The 23,190-nt window shown below is 37.6% G+C and overlaps 1 protein-coding gene and 1 long non-coding RNA gene across 2 annotated transcripts in view; one reads left to right on the top strand and one right to left on the bottom strand.

Annotated features, from left to right (window-relative positions):
• Window positions 1-23,190, top strand: part of tanc2a (tetratricopeptide repeat, ankyrin repeat and coiled-coil containing 2a) — a 147,824-nt gene that overhangs the window by 55,594 nt on the left and 69,040 nt on the right. The window contains exon 3 of the mRNA XM_065252741.2: window positions 11,597-11,690. Coding sequence (XP_065108813.1) covers window positions 11,627-11,690 — 64 coding nt within the window. The 5' untranslated portion in view covers window positions 11,597-11,626. The remainder of the gene's footprint in view (window positions 1-11,596; window positions 11,691-23,190) is intronic.
• LOC135733933 (uncharacterized) lies at window positions 18,762-19,893 on the bottom strand. Its single transcript, XR_010527059.2, has 2 exons — window positions 19,767-19,893; window positions 18,762-19,112 (listed from the first exon to the last, which is right to left on the bottom strand). It is a non-coding gene; the product is annotated as an uncharacterized lncRNA (long non-coding RNA).

Genomic DNA, 23,190 nt, shown 5'->3' with positions numbered 1-23,190 from the left:
CTCATGCTCTGTGAGTTTATTTAATCTTCAAGACAACCTTAAAAAAATCAAGTCTGTTTGTTTCTGAATACCAGCTCTCTTTTCATTTATATTCAATACTGGTGTAGTTTGGTTTAATGCTGGTGTACAGTAGTTGGTGGACTCGGTCTCCTTTAATACTTGCATGGTAAAGCTGATCTACTGTACCTTCTTGGTCTTTCTAGTAAAGCTGCTTTTAAAAACAAACTACAGTACACATTTAACACATGCAGGTGACCAGCTGTGTTGGTCTTCTCGGAAGGGGGCATTGTGATTTACTCTGGTATTTAGTCTTGCTAAATGCTATTTTTAAGGTTTTGAATTGAGTCACTGTGCAGTGTTTGACTATACCTGTGTGATCTTTATGTAAACTGTGTTCACAGCTTTATTGATGAACCATAATGACTTTGACTAATGCACAATGGCACACCTGCATGGCTCCGCTGATGTCCCTTTATAATAGAAATGCATACTGTTTATTTAGTCTCAGCCGGGTCAGCCTTGGTTTGAATCTGATTGGTCGGCTTTAACACTGTTTTAGGTATCAAGGGGCCCGGGTTTTATTAGTCAGATTTAGGGCCAGATTTACTAAATGGGCAAATTACAGTCCAATTCCAAAAAGCACAGATGAGAGTGATAATATCTGCAGTTATTTACTAAAAAGGTGCAGATTAAAGGAACATAATGTAGGATTGTGGCCAAAACTGCTACTGCAATCACACAGCTGGTGGCCAATACACAAAACGACAACATAAACATCAGTTGAGGGCTGCAACTCCACTTTTTAAATGATAATATCCTGGCTAGACCACTGTTGTCAGTGATATAAGTATTTGAAATGAAAATGATTTCTTAATGTCTAGTGACATATCAGGGCCATTTAATGATTAATTGATATAAATTTCTTACATGCTGTTCCTTTAAATAACACAGGCACAACAGCTGATTTCCATAATAACCAATGCAGTCTACTAAGAGCAGCGCAAATTAGTTTTGGGTCCCAAATAAGCAGAGCTGATGAGGTGCAGGTGATCTACTAACACCTGATGAGCTTGAGTTCAGCACCACGGACATCGCAGAGGAAAATTTGCAGTGTGAAATCCCAGCTTATGAAGCCATAGTACACCAAAAGAGCTGGAGGATAAAAAATAATTATGGTATTGTGTGACTTCTCCTACACTGTCAAAAATTAAGGTACAAAACTGCACCTTTTCTGTCACTGGGGCTGTACCCTAAGTTTCCGTTTGGTACCAATTTTGGGTAGATTACTGTACCTTTAGGACCTACATTGTTAGAAAAAAGTCAAACTATGTACCCTAGCTGTCAGTGTGGCAGCACCATTTAAAAAGGTAATTGTATGGACCATTAGGTACAGATATGTAAAAATTTAGTAGCAATATGTACCTTTGAGATACTAATATATATTTTTGAGGTACTAATAAGCTCTATTTGGTCCCAGTATGAGGTACTAAAATGAAATCCTTAGGTGCAAAGCTGTACTTTTTGAAAGGGTACAGCCCCAGTGACAGAGAAGGTACAGTTTTGTACCTTTATTTCTGACAGTGTAGTTTCCACCAGCAAATAAAAAATAACATGGCTTGCAAACAATATTTTTGAATTATAGTTTGCTGACACAAGCTGTTAGTAAATCTGGCCCTTCGTTTCAAGCCGCTACATTGGGAATTTTCTTTGAACTAGAAAGCACTAGTTGCTGCGTTTGTATGCACATGGTGTTTGTTTTGAAACTTCTTCTTAGCCCAGACAACCAGGAACCGTGAGTAGATGAAACTGTTAAAAACTGCACAATGAAGGCTCTCATGTTTATTTGAAGATCTTATTCTTAGTTTTGAGCCCAGGTTTCTGCAAGCACTTTAGAGCTTCTGTTTTGTATTTGGACAGGAAGTGATATAAACAAAGGGAAGGCGCTGCGTGTTTGTGTAGCTTTATGATTGTGTGTGTGTGTTAGCCGTATGTCCTTCCTCACTCTGTGTGAGGTGTTTTCTCAAGCAATAAAAAATCTCAGGTCAAACTTCCTGAATTGTTTCTCTGCAAGTTGCTTAACAGTTGTTGCGCTTTGCATTGCTAATCACTTTATTGATTTTACAGCAGCTGAACAACTTTAAAGTCCCATGAAATCAAAACTGACAATTCTTATTTTTTAATGAAATATTGCAATGTTCATTATAAAAAATTTTCCATGTGGGTCTTTATTAAAAAATATATAATGTGCCATCATAAACTTCAATCAAAATCTGAAAATGTAATTCGACTTTTTCTGAAGATGTCAGCTAGACGGTTCGGGCAGAGCATCTTTCAGATTGCTGCGAGTTTTATTTCTGTATGAAATGCCAATATACAATGTATTCAAACTGGAAAACACAAGCCACGCTGTTCAAGGGGACTTTAAATGCGTCCACAGGCTTAAACATAGCTTTCCCAATGCTAGACCCGAAAATGTGTGTTTATACAGTGTCATGTGTCTGTTGTGTGAGTTCATGTTCTCATCATCCTTAGCCATCTCTCATTCTTTGTTCTTCTCGTGTGTGTGATGTTTCATTGCACATGACCCAAATATCATAGTCACGAGACAGCACCCATTGTCAACAACCCCTAAACACACACACATGCTTTCAGTTCATTGGCTTTGTAGTGCAGTAGAACACAAACAGCGTGTGATTCCTGTAACACTGCGCTGTGGGAGGCATTAGTCAACGGGAGGCTGTATTAAACATAAAATGCTGTGCCTGTTGGCTCTTAGTCACTGTGCTCCTGTTGAATCCATCAAACTCAGAGCAGTGGCTCAGTCCAGCAAGTTTGATATGCCTGCGGCAGCTCTAAAGTAAATGTGCAACATTTGGAAAACTCGTGTTTTTGACTGGTTAAAGGGATAGTTCACCCAAAAATGACCAAGTGTCATCGTTTACCTTATGTTGTTCTTAATCTGTATGAGTTTCTTTATTCTGTTGAACACAAAATAAGATATTTTGATAAATGATGGTAATCACACAGTTGACGATACCCATTGACTTCCATAGATTTCCTTACCAATGCAGATTTAAATGTGTCAGTATGATTTTTGACTGCTGAAGCTAGCTGGTTCATCTAAGATTTACTTGTATTGTTGCAATTTATCGTAAGCATTAAATTATGCATAAAACAGCCAAATCTCAAATCTTTGCAACAAATTGTGTTGTTTTTTTGCATGATAGCTTTTCATAATTGTTTAATTGTTTCAAAGCAGCTTTACATTAATATATGCAGGAGAAAACACAGAAAATAGATGGACAACATACTGTAAGCAGCAAAATACAGTGGCTAAGATTAAATGGTACTAGTGAGCTTATTAATAATGTAACGCATAGAAGATGGTGCTAAGTTAAGCCAATGTCATCTGACTCCCCAGTGGTTGAAATACCTCCTGGCGTTTTTTTTAGTTGGGTAGGAAAAAGTCCTAGGAGCGAAAAAACTTTTGACTCTCTATCGCCATCTCTGTTTTAACCTTGAAATTGCAGGTCACTTCAATTGCATATCTTTGTTAATTGAGAAACTTATGACATTTCCCACAAATTATGACCTTACAGCTCAAACATTGTTCAAAGCATACCGTTGTGAATTGTAATAAGGTAGGAGAGTTTTTTTAAACACTTATTACAAATTTTTGTTTTATTCTTAACCAAAATAGAAGTTACAGGTTGCTGCTGTTATTTTATGCATTCAGAATAGCATTCATAAAATATAAAATGTATTTACCTACCTGACAGATATTAGTAAAAATGGGTGTCTTGAGAAATCACAGTTTTTACTCTGCAACAGCCCTAGAATCTGTAATGAGACAAATTTCTCTCAGGCGAGAGTTTGAGGCGAGACATCCACTTTGTTTTAACCAATTGGAAGCTGAGGGAAAGTGACTAGGAAGCCTGCTTGAAGCCAGTCATTATTTCTCCTATTCTGTTTGATGCCACTAAAAGCACAAATACATCTCTTACAATTGATAGTTTTCATGTGTCGTCACGCACTTAGGGGAGTGATTTCTTTTGTTTAGCCTAAATACTGAATAGTTGTTGTGTAGGGGTGGTGATGGCGCAGTAGATAAGACACATGCCTTTGGTGTAAGAGACCCGGGTTCGAATCCACTGTGACACACACCATTGTGTCCGTGAGCAAGACACTTAAGCCCTAGTTGCTCAAGAGGCGTGCAACCTCTGACATATATAGCAATTGTAAGTCGCTTTGGATAAAAGCGTCAGCTAAATGAATAAATGTAAATGTTGTGTAATAAAATGCACTTACCGACGAGGAGTCTTTCAAGCATACAAAATTCATTAAGCTAAAACATTTAAGTATAGTAAACTTAAAATTATCAGTACATTTTGTGAGGAAATCCCTTAATCTTTTGCGACTAAATATTTTGATTATTAATCCTTTTTCACAGAATAAGAACTGATAAGAACTTTAAATGCTTACATATTTGTTAATAAAATGTCATAGATGTCTAAGCTCTTATATTATTGATGTTGTAAATTTTAAACTTGTGAAGTCACCGTTGAGGTAATTAGTGTTTACTTACACAAACCCCTTTTTAGCACATTTTAATGTCTTTCTCTCCACAGTACTGACAATGCGTCAAAAATGCAGTTTCATGTTTCTGTGGAGAATCAAGTTTATTCAATGATTGACTTATTCAATGATTGTCATGAATTTCTTGAATAATACCATTTATAACACCAAAAGTAATATAAAGGAATTAAAAATAGAAAATCTTTGAACTTGGGGAGATTTGAACAGAGCAATTGATATCACAAATTAAATCAACTTAAAATTTTAAGTTAAATTTACTATTTTTGTTACATGTCCATTTATCAATTATAATGTGAACTAATGCTTTATAGTAAAGACAACTAATGGGTATTTTATTTTTCACCCACTATAGGTTCTATGTTACTACAACTTAACATGTTTAGTTTCACCCTGTGTAAACAACTAAAACGATTTCGTGCAAATTTCTTTGTCAACTAATTCGGGTTAAGAGTTTTGACAAAAACAGAAAACCCGGCGTTAACTCTAAATACTTAAATTTAGGGGTGCATAACAATTAATCGCGATTAATCGTTTGCAGAAGAAAAGTTTTTGTTTACTTCAGATATGTTTTTGTACTGTGTATAATAATTGTTTATATAAATACACACACATGCATGTATGTATTTAAGAAATGTTTACATGTGTGTGTGTATATACACATTTGAACATATATATAAATACTTAATATATAATGTTTTTTCCTTAAATTATTCATGCATGTGTGTGTGTTTATTTATTTTTATATTTAATTATTATACACAGGACACAAACATATATTAAACCAAAACTTTTATTCTGCAAACGATTGATTGTTATGCAGCCCTACTTATATTATATATAATTCTAAATACCGAATTACCAAAACGGTCAGAATGACATACAAAATAATTTTCATGTATATTTTACATAAAACAGTGAAAAAGCATTAAATGAACAGTAGCCTTAACCCTGCGGTGGCGCATTAAAAACAATCATATTCGTATTTGACCGTTCGTGCACAACCTGCAAAGTACAGAGAAAAAACCTGTAGATTTACATGCCACATCTCCGAAACAGAAATGAATTTTTGAAAACCAACATGGCAACCCACCTGCTGTGGCCCATCAGTCCGGAAGATTCCATCATCGTGATTCAAGCTGATGACTTGTGACTGGATACCTTCAGAGGTAGTCTGTGCTTTGTTGTTTTTTGCAGTGAATTAAAACCTGGGTTTCTTCCTCGGGCTGCTTTGAATCTGATCAAGCAAGCTGTTTCTTAACTGATGGCAGGTTTAGAAAATCTCAGACTGTCTTTGGTTTGATGGGGATAATTTTGTAACTGATAGAGTGTGTAAGTCTCATTATTTTGATGTTGCACGCCTTTCCAGGTGTGTAAGATTTGAGGAAGCTTTATTTCCGCAGCCTGCTCGGATTGCAGATGTCTAAACTATCAATCAGACATAATGAGAATTCCGGTGTTTTATAAAACGTATGTTGTATCTGTTATTCACTGTTTACATTTATATTACATGTATGCATTTGGCAGACATTTTATTCAAATCGACTTACAAGGGTGGTTTCCCAGACAGCTCTTATGTCTAGTCATAGAGTTGTCCTAACTGAAGTCAGCTTGCACTTTTAATATATCAGGTCGCCCTGGCGCATCACAGGACCGGAGATAGATGAGAAATTGTGGTTTAAAAGTGCATTTTTTTTTTCTTGTTAAAAATGACAATCATTTCGCTATATAAGACCCTTATGCCTCGTTTGGGATCGTTTAGAGTCCTTTGAAACTCAGTTGAAAGAAACTGTTAAGTGTTGAGTTAAGTGTTAAGTGTTGGGGTCCATTAAAGTCCATTAAAATGAGAAAAATACTGGAATGTTTTTCTCAAAAAACTTCTCGACTGAACAAAGAAAGACATCAACATTTTGGATGACATGGTGGTGAGCAAATTTTCTGGATTTTTTTAAAGAAAATTTACTAAACCTTTAATATTGACCTAATCTGTTTAGCATGTCATGCTTAAAAGTCTAAATTGTTTGACATTGTTTTTCTAAGATGACAACCATTTCAAGCTGTGTTAAATTTCCCATTGAAAGAGTGAAATTAAGTTTTAGCTAGAAACATAACTGCTCAAAGAATGATTTCAACAATGTGAATTCCTAAAGTATTACTGCATTTAGAGTGATTTAAATGAGATTTTGCCCCTTTTTAACTTTCTTTCAAAGAACACAATGTTGAAGGTAGGTTGAATGTTGTCCAATGTATAGTAGAAAACACCTCAAAAGTATTATAAACTTTGGTCATATGTGCTGTAGTGTTCTGAAGCCACATGCTGTACAGAACGATAGCTTTATATGTGAAACATCTGAAATCTGCACTCCACCATACTCCTGAAAATGTTTGGACAAAGTCATTTGAATCAGTGTAATGCTTATGAACAGGACGGAAGGATTACTGCATTGCAGATACCCTTTTTTACCTTCGCAACTTTGAATCCAAGTGTCTCATTACTTTGTCAGCTTTTCTACAGACATCAGGGTCTCATTAAGTCGTATGTCTGAGTGCGAGAAACCGCTTAGGGGAATAGCATCAGTCTTCTTGTTCTTATGGTTAGACACGGTTCACTCTCCAAGTGGAGTTACGTCTTCTCTGTTACTCATCATCTGCAGAAGCCTGGCCTCAGGATAAGGTCACCCTGCAGTTTCTCGCTCATCTATATTCAAAAGACGTTACACGCCTCTGTCTCATCATCCGTCTTTTTCTTGTCTTCTTTTAACCTGTCTTGAACCATGTTTTTCTACAATATCATTAATTTAAGACTGCAGCTACAGTTTGCTTAGTCTCACTTGCATCTTTCTGTTGGCCGAATATTCCAGAGCTTTATTACTGCTGTAGTAATAAACAGATATGGCATTCGTGGCCTATGCTGGTACGCTGGTAATTATTTTCTAGTATATAAAAATCTATGCTTGGGTAAACAAATAAATTGAATGAATTCTTTGGGGGTAGGGGGTACCATATACAAATATTATATCAATGCTTCGAATTAAGTAAGGCTGCTCGATTATGGGAAAAATCATAATCCAGATTATTTAACATGATTACTTGGTGACTTTGAAAACAAGCATTTATTTGACCTTTTTTACTAAGTGTAGGCTAGATAAATAGACAAATAAATAGATGGATGGAAGGATGGATGGATAGATGGATAGATAGATATGGATAGATAGATAGATGGATAGATATAGGGAGATAGATAGAGAGATAGATGGATAGATAGATGGATATATTGATAGATGGATAGATGGATGGATGGATGGATGGATGGAGATAGAGATGGATGGAGATAGAGATAGAGATGGATGGAGATAGAGATAGAGATGGATGGATATATGGATGGATGGATATAGGGATGGATGGATATAGGGATGGATGGATAGATGGATGGATGGATGGATGGATGGATAGATGGATGGATATAGGGATGGATGGATATAGGGATGGATGGATATAGGGATGGATGGATATAGGGATGGATGGATATAGGGATGGATGGATATAGGGATGGATGGATATAGGGATGGATGGATATATATATATATATATATGGATAGATATAGAGATAGATGGATGGAAAGATAGATGGATGGAAAGATAGATGGATGGAAAGATAGATGGATGGATGGATAGATGGATAGATGGATGGATGGATAGATGGATGGATGGATAGATGGATAGATGGATAGATGGATGGATGGATAGATGGATGGATGGATAGATGGATGGATGGATAGATGGATGGATGGATAGATGGATGGATGGATGGATGGATAGATGGATGGATGGATAGATGGATGGATGGATAGATATAGGGAGATAGATAGAGAGATAGATGGATATATTGATAGATGGATAGATATATATAGATATAGATATAGATATAGATGGATGGATAGATGGATGGATGGATAGATGGATGGATGGATAGATGGATGGATGGATAGATGGATGGATGGATAGATGGATAGATGGATAGATGGATGGATGGATAGATGGATGGATGGATAGATATAGGGAGATAGATAGAGAGATAGATGGATATATTGATAGATGGATAGATAGATATGGATATGGATGGATGGATGGATGGATGGATATGGATGGATATTGATATGGATGGATAGATAGATAGATAGATATTGATATGGATGGATAGATAGATAGATAGATATTGATATGGATGGATATATAGATGGATGGATATGGATCTAGATGGATGGATATGGATGGATATGGATGGATATGGATGGATATATAGATGGATGGATATGGATATGGATCGATATAGAGATAGATGGATGGAAAGATAGATGGATGGAAAGATAGATGGATGGATATAGATATGGATATATGGATGGATATGGATATATGTTCCCGCTTAATAAATGTTAAGGGGCGAATTCCAATGGAAAGTGATCATCCCTATGCCCTATTCCCTTTAAAGATCAGAACTCTAGATATATATACTCTAGAGAAAGTTGCGCAATTGTCTCTCTAATGGCGCTTTTTTATTGCATAGTACCCCACGGTTTAGTTTAGTTTGGGTCGGGTCAGCTCACCTCACTTTGGCGTGGTAAGCTTTTCCATCGAGTTTAGTATCACCTCGTAGTGGGAGGGATTATAGGCGTGTCATTATATTTGCGCTGCATACTGCTGTGACCTCATACAAGTGAGATCGCCTTTGTATATTCCCATACATTCATTTATTTCTCAGTCCGCCACAAATTTAACATTGGCCACCAAATAGATGTTTGCACATCGCGTTTATCACTAACGTTACCTCTGTCTCACATGACAATTTCAGTTCAAACACCCGTGGCGTCATTCGACGGCACTCTGCCGAGCCTCATTTTAGTTTCATTTAAGCATATATGCGAACGTGCGTGTCGTGAATGTTCCGCCACAAACTGCAAGAATGGAAAAAACTTTTATGGTGCCCCTGATTCTCAACCTGTGGATGTTTTTCATCGCTAAAAGGGAGTTTTGGGAACTTATAGCAGAGCACAGAAGGCAACATGTTTGCTCTATACAATGCAAGCTAGCACTGAGGTAAAGCTAATATTTTACATTATAGCGATGACGCTGTAGTGACGATTTTCTCAGACCAGTCAGTGATCTACTGTGTTTTCACGTCACGTTTGGTATCAGCTCGGGTCGCTTGGAACCCCAGCCGAGGTGGTACGAAAAAAAGTATTGTGTACCACATTGTGCACCTAATGGAAAAGCTCCCAAAAGTATGCTGACCCGACCCAAACTAAACCAAACCGTGGGGTCCTATGCAGTGGAAAAGCGCCAATAGTGTTGCCAAATAAATTACACTTCGCTAATAGAGCAATGAAATACAACTTCATATTCTCTTTATTTGTATCGACTGTTTATGCCACATCTCCTTCCCAAGGTATAGAGATAAACACAATGTGCAAACATCTATTTGTGGTGGTCAATTTTGATTTTGTGGTTGATGTATAGGAAACATTGCATTCCAACGATGCTCGCTCCCATTTTTTGTATGATGTCACAGCAGTAGGCAGTTCAATCATAACGACACACCTTTAATCCCACCCTCTCTGAAGTGCTACTAAACTCAATGGAAAAGCTAACCAAGCCAAAGTAAAGTGACCCGTGTGGTGCTATGCAATGGAAAAGCAGCATTAGACTCCTCTGCATTCAAGAGAGAATATCAGCGTAGGTACGCACATTTCTTAGTGGCGTATGATGAATACGGGGGGCTGTTTTGCTCTCATTAAATCATTATTGCAAATTTAACATTCTGGATCAAGAGAGACTGTTTTGAACATTGGTTTTTATGTCCTTTTTCTATTTAACAAAAAAAAGTTATGAATTGCAGCTTTAAATAATCCTCAGACTGCCCATGAATTATGTTGCATTGTACCTGGAGTGCCCTTCAGACATATTTAATACTCTATTCTATTCAATTTATGAACACACACATACAAACATCCACATCTCCACACACATGCAGATGTCCGGCATTTTCCATATAAATTCTACCGGCAAAAAGACCCACCAGAGAAAAGAGGAAAATGTAATCCCATTGATATTCATAGCATTCATACAGCTTTACTGCATACAAGAGAAAAATACTTCACCAGAAAGACATGAATGTCTCGACGAGCAACAGTAGAACAAAGAGTGTGTCTATCCTCACACATATAAACGCACACACACACACACACACACACACACACACAATGTTCATACATGAAGCAGTAATTAACAGCATCGGGGTGTGAGCCCTGCGCAGTGTGGGTGTCGAGTTAGTCTTAAAATAATCCAGTGAAGAATGACGAAACCCACGAAATGAAACTCATTATCAGCTCCAGCGTTCCAACAGGCTCAAGGCTCTATGTACCTGAAACGTATATCACACAGGCTTACCAAATCCCTTCAGTGTCTCTTTGTCTAAGCTTCACAGTCGATGTGTGATGTGAACGTCACTAGTCGAGCTGCATTTTCAAAGAGATCACACGTTTTCTTCGTGACTGGTTATGATAGCCAGAGAAAATAATTATTCTGTTAAGTAGTGATAATAATGATTTTATATATGGGTTTAAAACTTAAAAGCATTGCATATCACAGGTAAGCAATATCTTTCACTGGGACGGTCTCTATTAGAAATCTACCATTAGGTACAGATATGTACCTTGGAGGTATCAGTATGTACCTTTTAAGGTTCTAATATGCACCCTTTAGGTACAAATGTGTACTTTTTAGAACTTTACCGCCCCCAATGACAGCTTTTGTACCTTTTATCTGAAAGTGTACTGTATGTATCTGTCTGTTTTTCTATCTACTGTATCAATATGTACATGTGTGTCTGTCTGCTGTCTCTATTTGCCTCTTTGTCAGTCTTTCTTATTAATTCAGGTTCAAAGGCAGCTGGTACATGGTGTTACTTGCTCGGGTTTTACATTTTTTTTTGTCTCTATGTCTGCAGGTTTCCCTATAGCTCCAAAACTGTGCAGCCATGTTCAGGAACAGTCTGAAGATGCTGCTCGGCGGCAAATCCAACCGCAAAAATCGAAACAGCAGTAAGTTACAGTCTACTTTTTCAAAATAACACCACAGGATCATTTAAGGTCACGTGACTCGCTGTACACTTTAAGAGGCTTTACATATAGGATGTTTACTTGGATTTAAACTTAAAGGGATAGTTCACCCAAAAAAAAAAAAAAAATCTGTCATCATTTACCCACTCTTACGTTGTTACAAACCTGTATAAATGTCTTTGTTCTGATGAACATGAAGGAAGATGTTTTGAGGAATGTTTGCAAGAATGAGCCCCATTCACTTCCATTGTAGGAAAAAGAATACTATGGAAATGAATGGGGCTCATACACGGTTTGGTTACAAACATTATTCAAAATATCAGAACAAAGAAATTTATACACATTTGTTTTTTAACTGTGCATCTGTACAGGGTGTCCGCGCAGTAGTAAAAGTAAGTAAAAAGAATCTACGAAAATTGAAGCCCTTGCAAGGTAATAAAAGGTAACAAACACAATTTGACTTGGTAGTTAAAAAAAAATTCTTAATATTTGTCTCTCCATGTTTTATCTTCATCTAGCATAGTTTAAAAATATGAACGGTGCCAACAGGACCTGAGTGAGTCAGAGTTGATAGCAAATTATTTGCTGCCGAAGTTTAAGCAGTATGTGCAGATTGAGCGCACACACTTAACTCGTAGTATTTCCATTCAAGGTTACGTGCCCACGTCAGCACGTTGCTGTGCGCGTGGTCACAAAAGCTTAACATTTGTATACGTATTTAAGCAGCGCAGTTTTAAGTGATTAAGTGATGTTAAGCCGTTGAAACCCAAACAACAGTGCTATATGCGTGCGCTGTTTCCGTTTAAAAGAAGCGTGCAAGCCGTGCATCTGCTTCTCAGTGATCTTGTTAGTATTTTTGGTGATTGTATTAGCCTTAATATACACATGCGTCAAAATTCCCGGCTTTTGCAAGTATCCTCATAAACACGACAATTTTGGTCTTAAAAGTACGGTTTCACATTTTGAAAAATGTTAACGGTATCCACCTAGCAATGAAATCACGATCCCACCCTCCAGTCAAATCGCCATCCAGAGTCACGCCTCTTTCAAAACACATGAACACGCACAGATTAGACAGTCACATCTCATGTCTCATTCACCAGTGAGAAAACTTTGCAGAACAAAGTGAATAACATTTCCAAAATAACCAACATAAACAACGTGTTTACATCAGAATTAGTTAAAGCACACTTTCGGTTGGGTAGACGTAGTAACTATATCGTTACGTAAACAAACACACATTTAACAGAGATGCTCACAAGTCTCTGAGCTCGAGTCCGAGTCAAGTCTGAAGTCTCTGAGCTCGAGTCCGAGTCAAGTCTGAAGTCTTTGAGCTCGAGTCCAAGTCAAGTCTAAAGTCTCTGGGCTCGAGTCCAAGTCAAGTCTCAAGTCTCGTTGTAACAAGTAAAACTCTAATAACAAATAAAGAAATTATAAACATTTATAAAAAGAACAAAGTTGCACATTAAGTAAGGTCTAAAATTAGCATTAGGTAAAGAAATTAAATTAAATGGATAATAACACTGTATTTATTGTACAAATGAAATATTATTATTATTATTTTTGAGCAATAGAAGGGATTTTCTGTTTGTCTTGGGTTGTTTGATTAACATAAATGACACAGACTTAAGTAGGTTAATTGAGGTTACTGTCTCTTTATAAAGAACAAATAAGCCCAGACTGGTTTCTGACTGATTTCTTAAGACATAAACAAAAATGTTTTTATTAGAAAAAGAATACTGTGGGATCATTTTGTGTGTATGTGCCCTGTCAAGAAAAGAAAGATTTTATTTTGGCTTAACTTTTGAAACACTCCTCTCTGTATGTGCACTAACGCGTGCTCAAACACAGGCAGAGTGCAAATTCCAAACAGCGCTTCAGGAAGAAGATACAGCAGTGCAGTCGCTTCACATAAAAATGTTACATTGTTTTTCATTGGTCTATTCAGCAAATGTATGATAATGGACTACAGTTTGACACAAAGTAGCGCAACTCTGGACCTGACTGGAGCTGGACCGGACACATTTAAACGCATGTGCGTACAGAAATCTGAGCACCTTTTTGCGGTTAAATTGTTTAACCATTTAAACAATTGCAAGCCTTAGAAACACGTTAATGATAATCTTACCCTATTTAGATTGCATATTAATCCAAAAATCGCATGCGAGCCGAACCGCGGATCCGTCACAGCACTACCCAAAGCTTCAGATGAATGGCACAGCAGCAGCCGGTGCAGTCGACATGTATGTTCGCGGCCGCGCGCGCGGAGCAGATACGTCAGGTTGTAGGTAACGGAGGGAGGGGTATGACAGCGAGCTCATCAGACGTTTTCTAAAAATAAACATTGTTCACGAGTCGCGCGGCTTGAGTCCGAGTCGAGTCTGAAGTCTTTGAGGGTCGAGTCTCAAGTCGAGTCTGAAGTCACTGTGTGTGCGACTTAAGTCGCACTCGAGTCCGAGTCTCAAACTCGAGTCCCCATCTCTGGCAACACAATGTTTTCAATAGAATATCTGAATCCATCTCAATACAAACATATCGCGTACCTACCTTACCAAAATAAACAGTGCAACGACCCTTTCAGACCCTTTGCCTCCTGCAGCTGTTTGCATCTCGTGATAAAGCAGTAAAGATGCCGATGTTAATTTGGGTTTTTGCTCTTTGCTGATCCAGGCAGTTTTTGCTGTTGTTGTTATAAAAGATGTCTTTCATTTTGTGGCTCCTGTGCAGATTGTCAATTCAGCAGAAAAGTTTGCCATTCTCGCCGTTTACAGACCAGGAGATGATCTGATATAATATCAAAAGTTTAATATTTTATTTTACTTTACTAATCTTTTTTGTTTAAATGTAGCTTAAATAAATTGATTGCAACCACTTACCTTAAAAATATTGATTAAATTCAATGAATCATTTTTTCAGTGTAATTGACAATGGCAATACATAAAGTTCACAATTAAACATCACTGTACTTAATATGTATGATGGGTGTGACAGTGTCACACTTATACCTTGAAGTAAGTAGGAAGTGGTGCTTTGCATACCCCTTCACTGTACTTAATATGTATGATGGGTGTGACAGTGTCACACTTATACCTTGAAGTAAGTAGGAAGTGGTGCTTTGCATACCCCTCTCACCCCCCCCCCCCCAAAGGGCTGCTGCTTGATGTCTTGTTGGTAGTAAAAAATATTGTGGAGGTGGTAAAAAGGTAGTAAATTCATCTCTATGATTTCTGCATATACCCTGATGTAGCATTTATGTGCCATTTTAAGATGGAGTGTCAAGTCAAAAGCAGTTTGATAAATCAGTGTCATTTGTAATATGCTGGACCAATCAGAAGAAGCTGAAGGCGTGACTCAAGCCTCTCAAGCATATTGACTTTTTATATTGACTTTGTACATTTTTAGAAGAGGCTAAGTGTGTTTCTGTGTGTGTGTACTTTAGCTCAGAGACTTGAGGCTTTCATTAAAGAGATCTTAATAGTCAGAAGCAGCTGTTGAAGTGAAATTAGGCTTAAGGCTTTTTTCCCCTGGTGTAGAGTTTAAAGAGAATCTGTGTACCACACAGGACTCCTTATTCTGCTTGTTGACTTTCTGTTTTTTTCTCCTCCATTTAAGAGCTCAGATATGCCAGCGGGTCTCACTGGTGGAGATCTTTGTGAACGTTCTTTCAGTGTTTTTGTGGTAGATCTTAGTCTTACAGTCACATCTGGGTTTGATAGATGAGGGTGGTGTGTGTTTGTGTGTGTCCGGTTTGCTGTGTTTGCTGTTTGTTTTCACTGGAGTATGGCTGCACAACGTATACATGCAAACACACACACACCGGCTTCCCTCCATATCTCGGTTTTGTCCGAGTCTGTCCATACTTCGGTCAAAACGTTGCCAAGTGTGAGTCACCCAACAGACCCACTATTCACCTCAGACAGAGTGAGATTTGTATCAAAGGCAGCTCACACTTCCCAGAAAGCCCTCGTATCGACTGAGGTTTAGCTCTTGGTGAAATTCATGCCTCTCCGTTGGCAGACTGAGTCATGTTTTCTCCAGGGCTTCTAACTTCCCTGAAAGCTTAAAGAGGCAATCTAGTTTCGTTACAGCGCACTTTAGGGTGGCATTACTGTGACAGGTTTAAATAAACGTAAAAGCGTTTGAACTTTCCTGTTTAAGGAATGACAAAATCACATGGTATTAGAAACTGGAGATGCTATGATTCATGGCTACGTTGAACTAATGATCTCATTTTAAAATGATTCACATGACATGGTGCAGCAGATAATGATGTGGTTATAGAATCTAGATTTTCTATTTTTCTCACTAAATAAACAGATATGTTAATAAAAACGATAACATAACATATTTTGTATTTGATTATTATTTGAACATATTTAGTTATTTTTATTAAAGCGTTTCCTGTTGTGCTTATTTTGGTGCCAATGCTCTTCACAATATCCTTTATTCTGTTGTGTTTTCCACTATCCACTAATAATCCCTTTTAGGACTGAACATCTGGTGTGAACGATATTTTTTGGATGTAATACACATTCAATGGTTTATAACATTGCATCTGAAATATAAAAGGCAATAACAAAATTAAACATACCACTGGAAAACACCCCATCCAAGTCATGTTTGCAAAGGTGGATCTGATCCATCCTCTTGTTCATTTCATTAACAGATTCTGGTTTGAATTATAAGCCAAAACTGATGCCATTGTTATGGTACATGGGGTGTAAACATTAACACTTCTCATTTACTTGGAATGGGTGACGTCATACATTGCCGAACTGAATTGACGTGACGCCGCCGTTGCTTACGGCAGAAGTTGAACATTTCTTAACTTTTCAAGCGCCAACACGTGTGTCAGACAATCAGATCGCCTTATGCAAATACCCTAGTGCGGAGCCAGCCAATTACATTTATTCAAGGCCACTGTGATTGGCTGTTGGCCAGGCCTTCGGTCAAGCATTAACGCTAACGGCCCATGTAAATGTATTGTTAGTGTTTATTAGCGCTGCAGCTATCGATTCTTTTGTAATCGATTAATCTAGCTCTGAATCGATCGATTAATTGATTAATCGGATACAATTTTTGTGTGTGTTTTTAAGCAACCAAAACAAATAATGCATAACGAAAATGACGGAGCTTAAAAATGATCAAGCATTTGGCTTTTATTTATTTTATTTAACCGCATAATGACATCGCTACAAATACAGTAAGGGATTAAAATCAATAGGCTTTGTTACCTTGTTTCAGCGACGCTTGGTGAAAACAGCAGTGGATGTTTTCGGTTCAGATGCAGAATGTAATGTAATGATAAGAATGTAATGATCCCATTGCGGCAACTAAATTCAAAATGTATCACGTGCTATGATGTGCTTCCTGAACATTGAACAACGGCCCGCGTGAATCAGATCTCTGCGCGTGTAGTGCGTGTCATAGGAATTTAACGAGGCTTCGAGGCAATTTTTGCCTTGAGGATTTTTTTTAAGTGAGTTTAACAAATAACTCGATGAATCGTTTCAGCCCTAGTGTTTATACCTGAAAACTGCAGCTTGTGGTTATTGTAAGGGGTGTGGCTTCCCAAAACGTGCTTAAAGTGGCCAATCACAACAGACTGGGCCATCTTGACCAATTGGACTGGGATGCTTCAAAAGCATTTAAGGGAGACTGTGAAAAGATGCTTTATTATTGTACAGTATGAGAAAAATAAAGAGTATTCTGAACAAGTTGTCTCATTTGAAGAGAAAATTTTTTCCTTAGTGATTTAAACATCAATATGGCATTTGTAATGGGAGTGAGTGTTTGTGCATATAAAGCAGTTTCTGTGGCAGTGAATCAGTTCTTGTCTTTCTTAATTTATCCGGTTCAAATTGTCTGTCACTATGTCATTACATGAAAGAAAGCAAAGAGCCAGGACGTCCGCCATGAGGTGCTTGGAAGTGCTTCTCTCAATTTTTCAAAACCTAAGGGCACACTCATATTATCCAAACCAGACCAAACCATGCCCCAGCGCGATTGTCCTCCCTCTTTACTCCCCCAGAAGTACGCACTCACACTGTACTTTTATCGATCCAAGCCTGGGAGTGCTTTCGTCATTACGATGCGATCGTTTTGAAAAAAGCAGAAAGTAAAGCGCTCTCTTAACACTGGAACCCATCGTGTTTTTTATTCGGAGTTGTTTGTTGCGGGATTACACACAGCCCAACATTATCTGTCTGCACAAGCAGAGGCTGCATTTTCAGGACCGCAGTTTTAGGACCCTCGTTTTTTTAACAGCGCCATCTAGCGAAACTGTAACCTCTGGTGGTGCAGGCAGATGCTACTCGAAAAAAGTGCCACAAATGCATATTTCACCCAATTTAAACTACTTTTAAAGTTTTAGATGTTTTTAAAGGTTTATTACACCCAAATACTGCTTTCTTTATTGAAATTAAATCTGATTTTTAGGAATGTTAAGTAATTATTGGCTCTACGTTGCATTATTTAATAACTCATCGAGTAAAATAAACAAGGAATCGTGTACTTTAGCCTTTTTAGTCAATCACATATTCAAGTACAGAGGGAATACACAAGGATGACTCTGGGGTAGATTTAAAATTTGTGTATTTATAAAATTATATATTGCAACAGTTGAATTTTAACACACACAAAAAAATAGTGTAACACTTTACAATAAGGTTCATTAGTTAACATTAGTTAATGTATTAACTAACATGAACAAACCATAAGCAAAACATTTGTTGCAGTATTTATTAACCTTAATCTTTTAATTAAGCTAAATAAAGCGTTTAATTGTTTTTTCATGTTAGTTCATAATTCATTAACCAACTATCAAGTATTACTAATTGTTGAAATTAACATTAACAAATATTAATAAATGCTGTATAAGTGCAGTTTATTATTAGTCCATGCAATTAATGTAGTTAACTAATGTTAACTAATTAACCTTATTGTAAAGTGTTACCCAAATTTGTTAATGATGTGAACAACATAAGAACTGCATGGACAACGTCTTCACTGACTCCTAAGTGAGAGAAAGATAAAGAAATGAATGAAACCAGGAACATTTAGTTGAACATGTTCAACAACTCTTTAATTTTTGATTTCAAACTTTAAAGATTTTAGTCACCACAGAGCACACACATTATATACGGTACAAAATTATATCAATCTTCATACCAAGTAATGTTCATATTAGTATTGCATAGTGTTCATTACAGGATCAAAGGTTCTTGAAACATTCATGTCAATAAAGCACATCTGAGCAGATAAAAAATAATAATAGAGAGAGATAGATAAATATAAATATTAAATATTTAAAGCACACATTGTGATGTATGCAGCAGCAACTGGATGCTCTCCCCTCTTTTTTTCAATTGTTTGTCTATGATTCGATTAAATTCCTCCACTTCACTGAAATAGTACATAAAGAACATAATCACTGATTAACAAAAATGCTGTTAAAAAGTGGTACACAGTACAGTACAGTACAGTACAGTACAGTAAACAGTACATGACACAATCTAACACATGGTATTTTAACAGTCAATTATTATGATGGCCTACTGTTATGTCTGACTATAAAAATGTCACATGTCTCAATCAACATTAAAACCACATCTAAATGAAGAGACATACTCATAACATGTATTGTGTGGTAACGTCAAAAAGGCTGACTGTGATCATGTGACAGTTAAAACATATTTATATTATTTTAACTAAAAAAAAAAAAAACGAGTAACTAACTAACAAGTTTTTACAACCAGCGTAATACAGTTTTCTTGTACTGTCACGAAGTCAACACAAGCTTTTATGCAACAGTTTAATTAAACGAATGTGCTAACAAGTTATTTACAGCATTATGTTATACAAAGCACATTGAATGACCTCTGTGTATGAAATGTGCTACACAAATAAACATACCTTGCCATATTACGTATGATGGATATGCAAGACTATTTAGCAAATCACAATCACTATGTTAATCGGCTATGTTAACTTTCCAATGAAATGCATCACGATTGTATTTAATGTTCAAATAAAAATTGATTCACACTTGATACTCACACTCTGCTTGTCATCCATCTTTGTTGGTCCTCTAGTTTGCTAGGTGGCGTTGTCACTAAAAACCTAGGGTCCTATAACTGCGGTCCTATGACTGCGGTCCCAAAACTGCAGCCTCCGCTTGTGCAGGCAGATGCTACTCACACAGCCCTCTCATATATCATCGTATTTCTTAGTTTATCGGTCACATGTGCAGCTTGGACATTCACGTTACCCTGCTGCGCGCATCAAAAGGTTTTACAGAGGCAGATAAAGGTGAGTGGGCACGCAATTGACATCTCTTCTCTTGAAACGCGCTCACACAATAGCCTTCCGCGCCTGAACCAAAGTCAACCACGCTCCAGCCCACCTCTGCAACCCGGCCAGGGTGCCATTAACCAAACTGCGCCCGGGCGCGGTACAGAGTGGTCACACTAGTCAAACAAACAAGGCTTTGGGGGTCAAACGCGCCCAACTGTGGTTTGGTTTGGATTATGTGAGTACGCCAAGAAAAGAGTCCAAGAAAAGCCGCAATCCCCATATATCCGATGGCACCTCTTCACAACTCCAGCCGGGGGGCACGCCAAGAGGGTTGGAGACCATAGAAGTCCCGAAACCTGCTAGACCTCTTTTTAGACACGAAACCAATTTTAAACTTCATTACACTTAGAATTTATGTCCCTTTCATTATAGGCCTCAAATAAACTTTCTTGCCATTTCTCAATCAACACACATACACGATGATGTTTCCAAATAATGCGTCTCAGTTCTGTTGTTGTGCTGTCTGTGGTTTGGTCTGTTTTGTATTACAGCTGTATTGTTGTACCATCTTTGATCCCGCCCCAAGCCTGGAATATTTCCACAAGGTTTTGTTGTACTTTAACGGCTCTCTACGCTTTCCAGGTCTTCTTGTGCTTCTTGTGTGTAGTTGCTGCTGTCTGTAACGTTTTCTTTTCATTCTTTTTTACCATTTGGTATTCAGCTAGATGCAAATGCTTCTCTCTCTCTGCTGAATATATTTGCCATAAATTAAATCTGCACACCCTGCAACTTCCAGAGCGCAGCAGAATAACTCGATGCTGGAGAAAAAGCACATGTCGCAGGGCGATTGATGGTTAGACCCCTCGAACGCTGCGAGTTGAATACTAACCGTCTCAAAAAGCTCACAGCAGCAACACTGGCCCGTGAGCCCTTTGCTGTTTGAATATGATGTAAGGTTCTGTAGAAACAGCAGGAAATGGTTTGTCTGTAGCTTGTCTGCAGCTGTGGCAGGTTTTATTGTGTAATTAATTATATATATATCGAGAAACTTCATAATAAAGTTTGACGGCTGGCTTTAATTTGGGGAACTTAGTATAAAAGTGATGCGTACTATAAAAGTACACTCTTTATGTTAGTTCCTTCGTTTGCATGCTTTTTATAAACAGTCAAAGAGTGTGTTTTCTCTTTTTCAACATATGATGTATGCTTAGGCCTGTCTCTTGGACAATCCTGTACTGTTTTACTGATGGAAATGTGACATGGAGGGACCAAAATTTGGGTTTGTGCATCAATGCAAGGCAGCTTTGCTAGATGCTAAGTCTATCTCACAATAGTTGGATGAAACTCCTCTCTGCCTGGTAATTTTTGGATAAAACATGTTTTAATCAAGTTTTATTTTTTGCCTCTTTTAAGTAATTGCTTATAAAACCGTTACCCCTTAATTTGTTCAGCAGAGCCCAAACGTGCTCTCTTTATCTTCTTCCTCCGCCCATCTGCAATTTTGCGCATCTACATTGCTGTCACCATCCCTGCTTGTTGACAGCGCCTGGCTCTTCGCCCAACCCGGCTGAATTGTGTGCCAGATGGGGTTCATTAATATGGAGGAGTATAGGACCACGTACTCCAACTCTCCCCTGGCTATAGAGCATATCCCTGTAGTAAAGCCAGCATGTTGATCTAGATTTGGAGATGCTCGGCTGTAAAACTTCATCATTCCAAGGCCAACATAGACCTCTCATCTCAAACAAAACATAAGGCCGGTCCTCCAAAGAATGCTGAAGTATTTGTGAACCGACCCCACTGTGAGAATTAATTGTAATTCCAGGTGCCTCATTTATTATACCTTGGCGTAGTAGCCTTATTTTGGAGGGTTACAGTACGAATGGATACAGTACAAAAGAATCAAATGCTGTAAAACTTGTTAAAGTTTTTAAGGCGTCTGCCTTGTTTGGCTTAATTTATACCAGCGACTTGTATTGTAGTTTCTCTTGCTAGTGTCTCATTTGGAGTACAACTTGTGAAAGATCTGTATGCCAGGGTTATTCGACTCCGGTCCTGAGAGGCCAAAGTCCTGCAGAGGTTAGCTCCAGCCCAGAATCCGCTCATCATACTCGTTAGGTTACTAATGGTTGGAAGTATACTTTGCAGCTGAGTTAAGAGTCATTTTTATTCAGACTATATTACGCTCTTGAATTAGGTGCAGATGTCGAGCTCTATTCATGTAGTTTAGCCAGAGAAGATAAGCAAAACTGCAGCTGTTGTTTTTTTTGTAGTTGTAATCAACTTTCATTATATAATCTCTTCAGTATGTGGCTCTCAATTACCTTTTGTAGCTGTAGGGGTATAGCTACAGTATGTTGTAATGTTGCACTGGATTTGGGTCACATCAGCCGAGCTATTCGACCCTTCCGGTAACACTTTATTTTAGTGGTCCATAAAAATGCTTTAGTAAGGCATTTATGAAAGATTGCTTATACTATATTAACAATAAATTACAGTTAATTAACGATTAATAAGACAGTACTTAATGAATGACTGAAAATATAGTAAGACTTATTACCCATTAACTAATTAACTATGGGTAAGAAAATAATTAATTGTTATCTGAATAAATAGTATGATACATTTTTTCGATGGGCAAGAGAGAGAGAATTTTACTTGTCCGAGCAGACAAGTAACTTAAAAACTAATGCTCATGCAGCATGGTGTTATTTTAAAGACAAATGTTGCAAGCAAATTATATAATGCAACTTAATAATGCATTATTATGGACCCCTAAAATAAAGTGTTACCGACCCTTCTTTGGCTATAAAGACTTGTTGTGTTTTTTAAACCCTGCATTGGTATAATGTTAAAACATTTGGCAGATAACTGGGTCAATGACGTGATGTTAATTATTTTGTGTCTGTATTAAAGTCCTGCATGGGTCCATTTTTGGATACGCGCTGCACTGGTACCCGCAAAGATCAGCACCAGATCCAACCAGTCACCTGTGATAATATCTATATTAAATCCGCACCCGCCCAGACCCTTTAATATTTGGCCCGTTACCCGACCCGCACGCATAAATTACACACACTAAAATCATTCCAATTAAAGTGCTTTTTTTACCTCGTACCTCTCTTAACATCAAAACAGCGTCATAAATGGGATAATAAAACAGACTAAAGTGCGCTTTGTTTTGCGC

The sequence above is a fragment of the Paramisgurnus dabryanus genome, chromosome 3 (assembly GCF_030506205.2).
Source record: "Paramisgurnus dabryanus chromosome 3, PD_genome_1.1, whole genome shotgun sequence".
NCBI classification, from domain to species: Eukaryota; Metazoa; Chordata; class Actinopteri; order Cypriniformes; family Cobitidae; genus Paramisgurnus; species Paramisgurnus dabryanus.
Note: the sequence above shows the minus strand (reverse complement) of the source record. Positions and strands in the feature narration are given on the sequence as shown.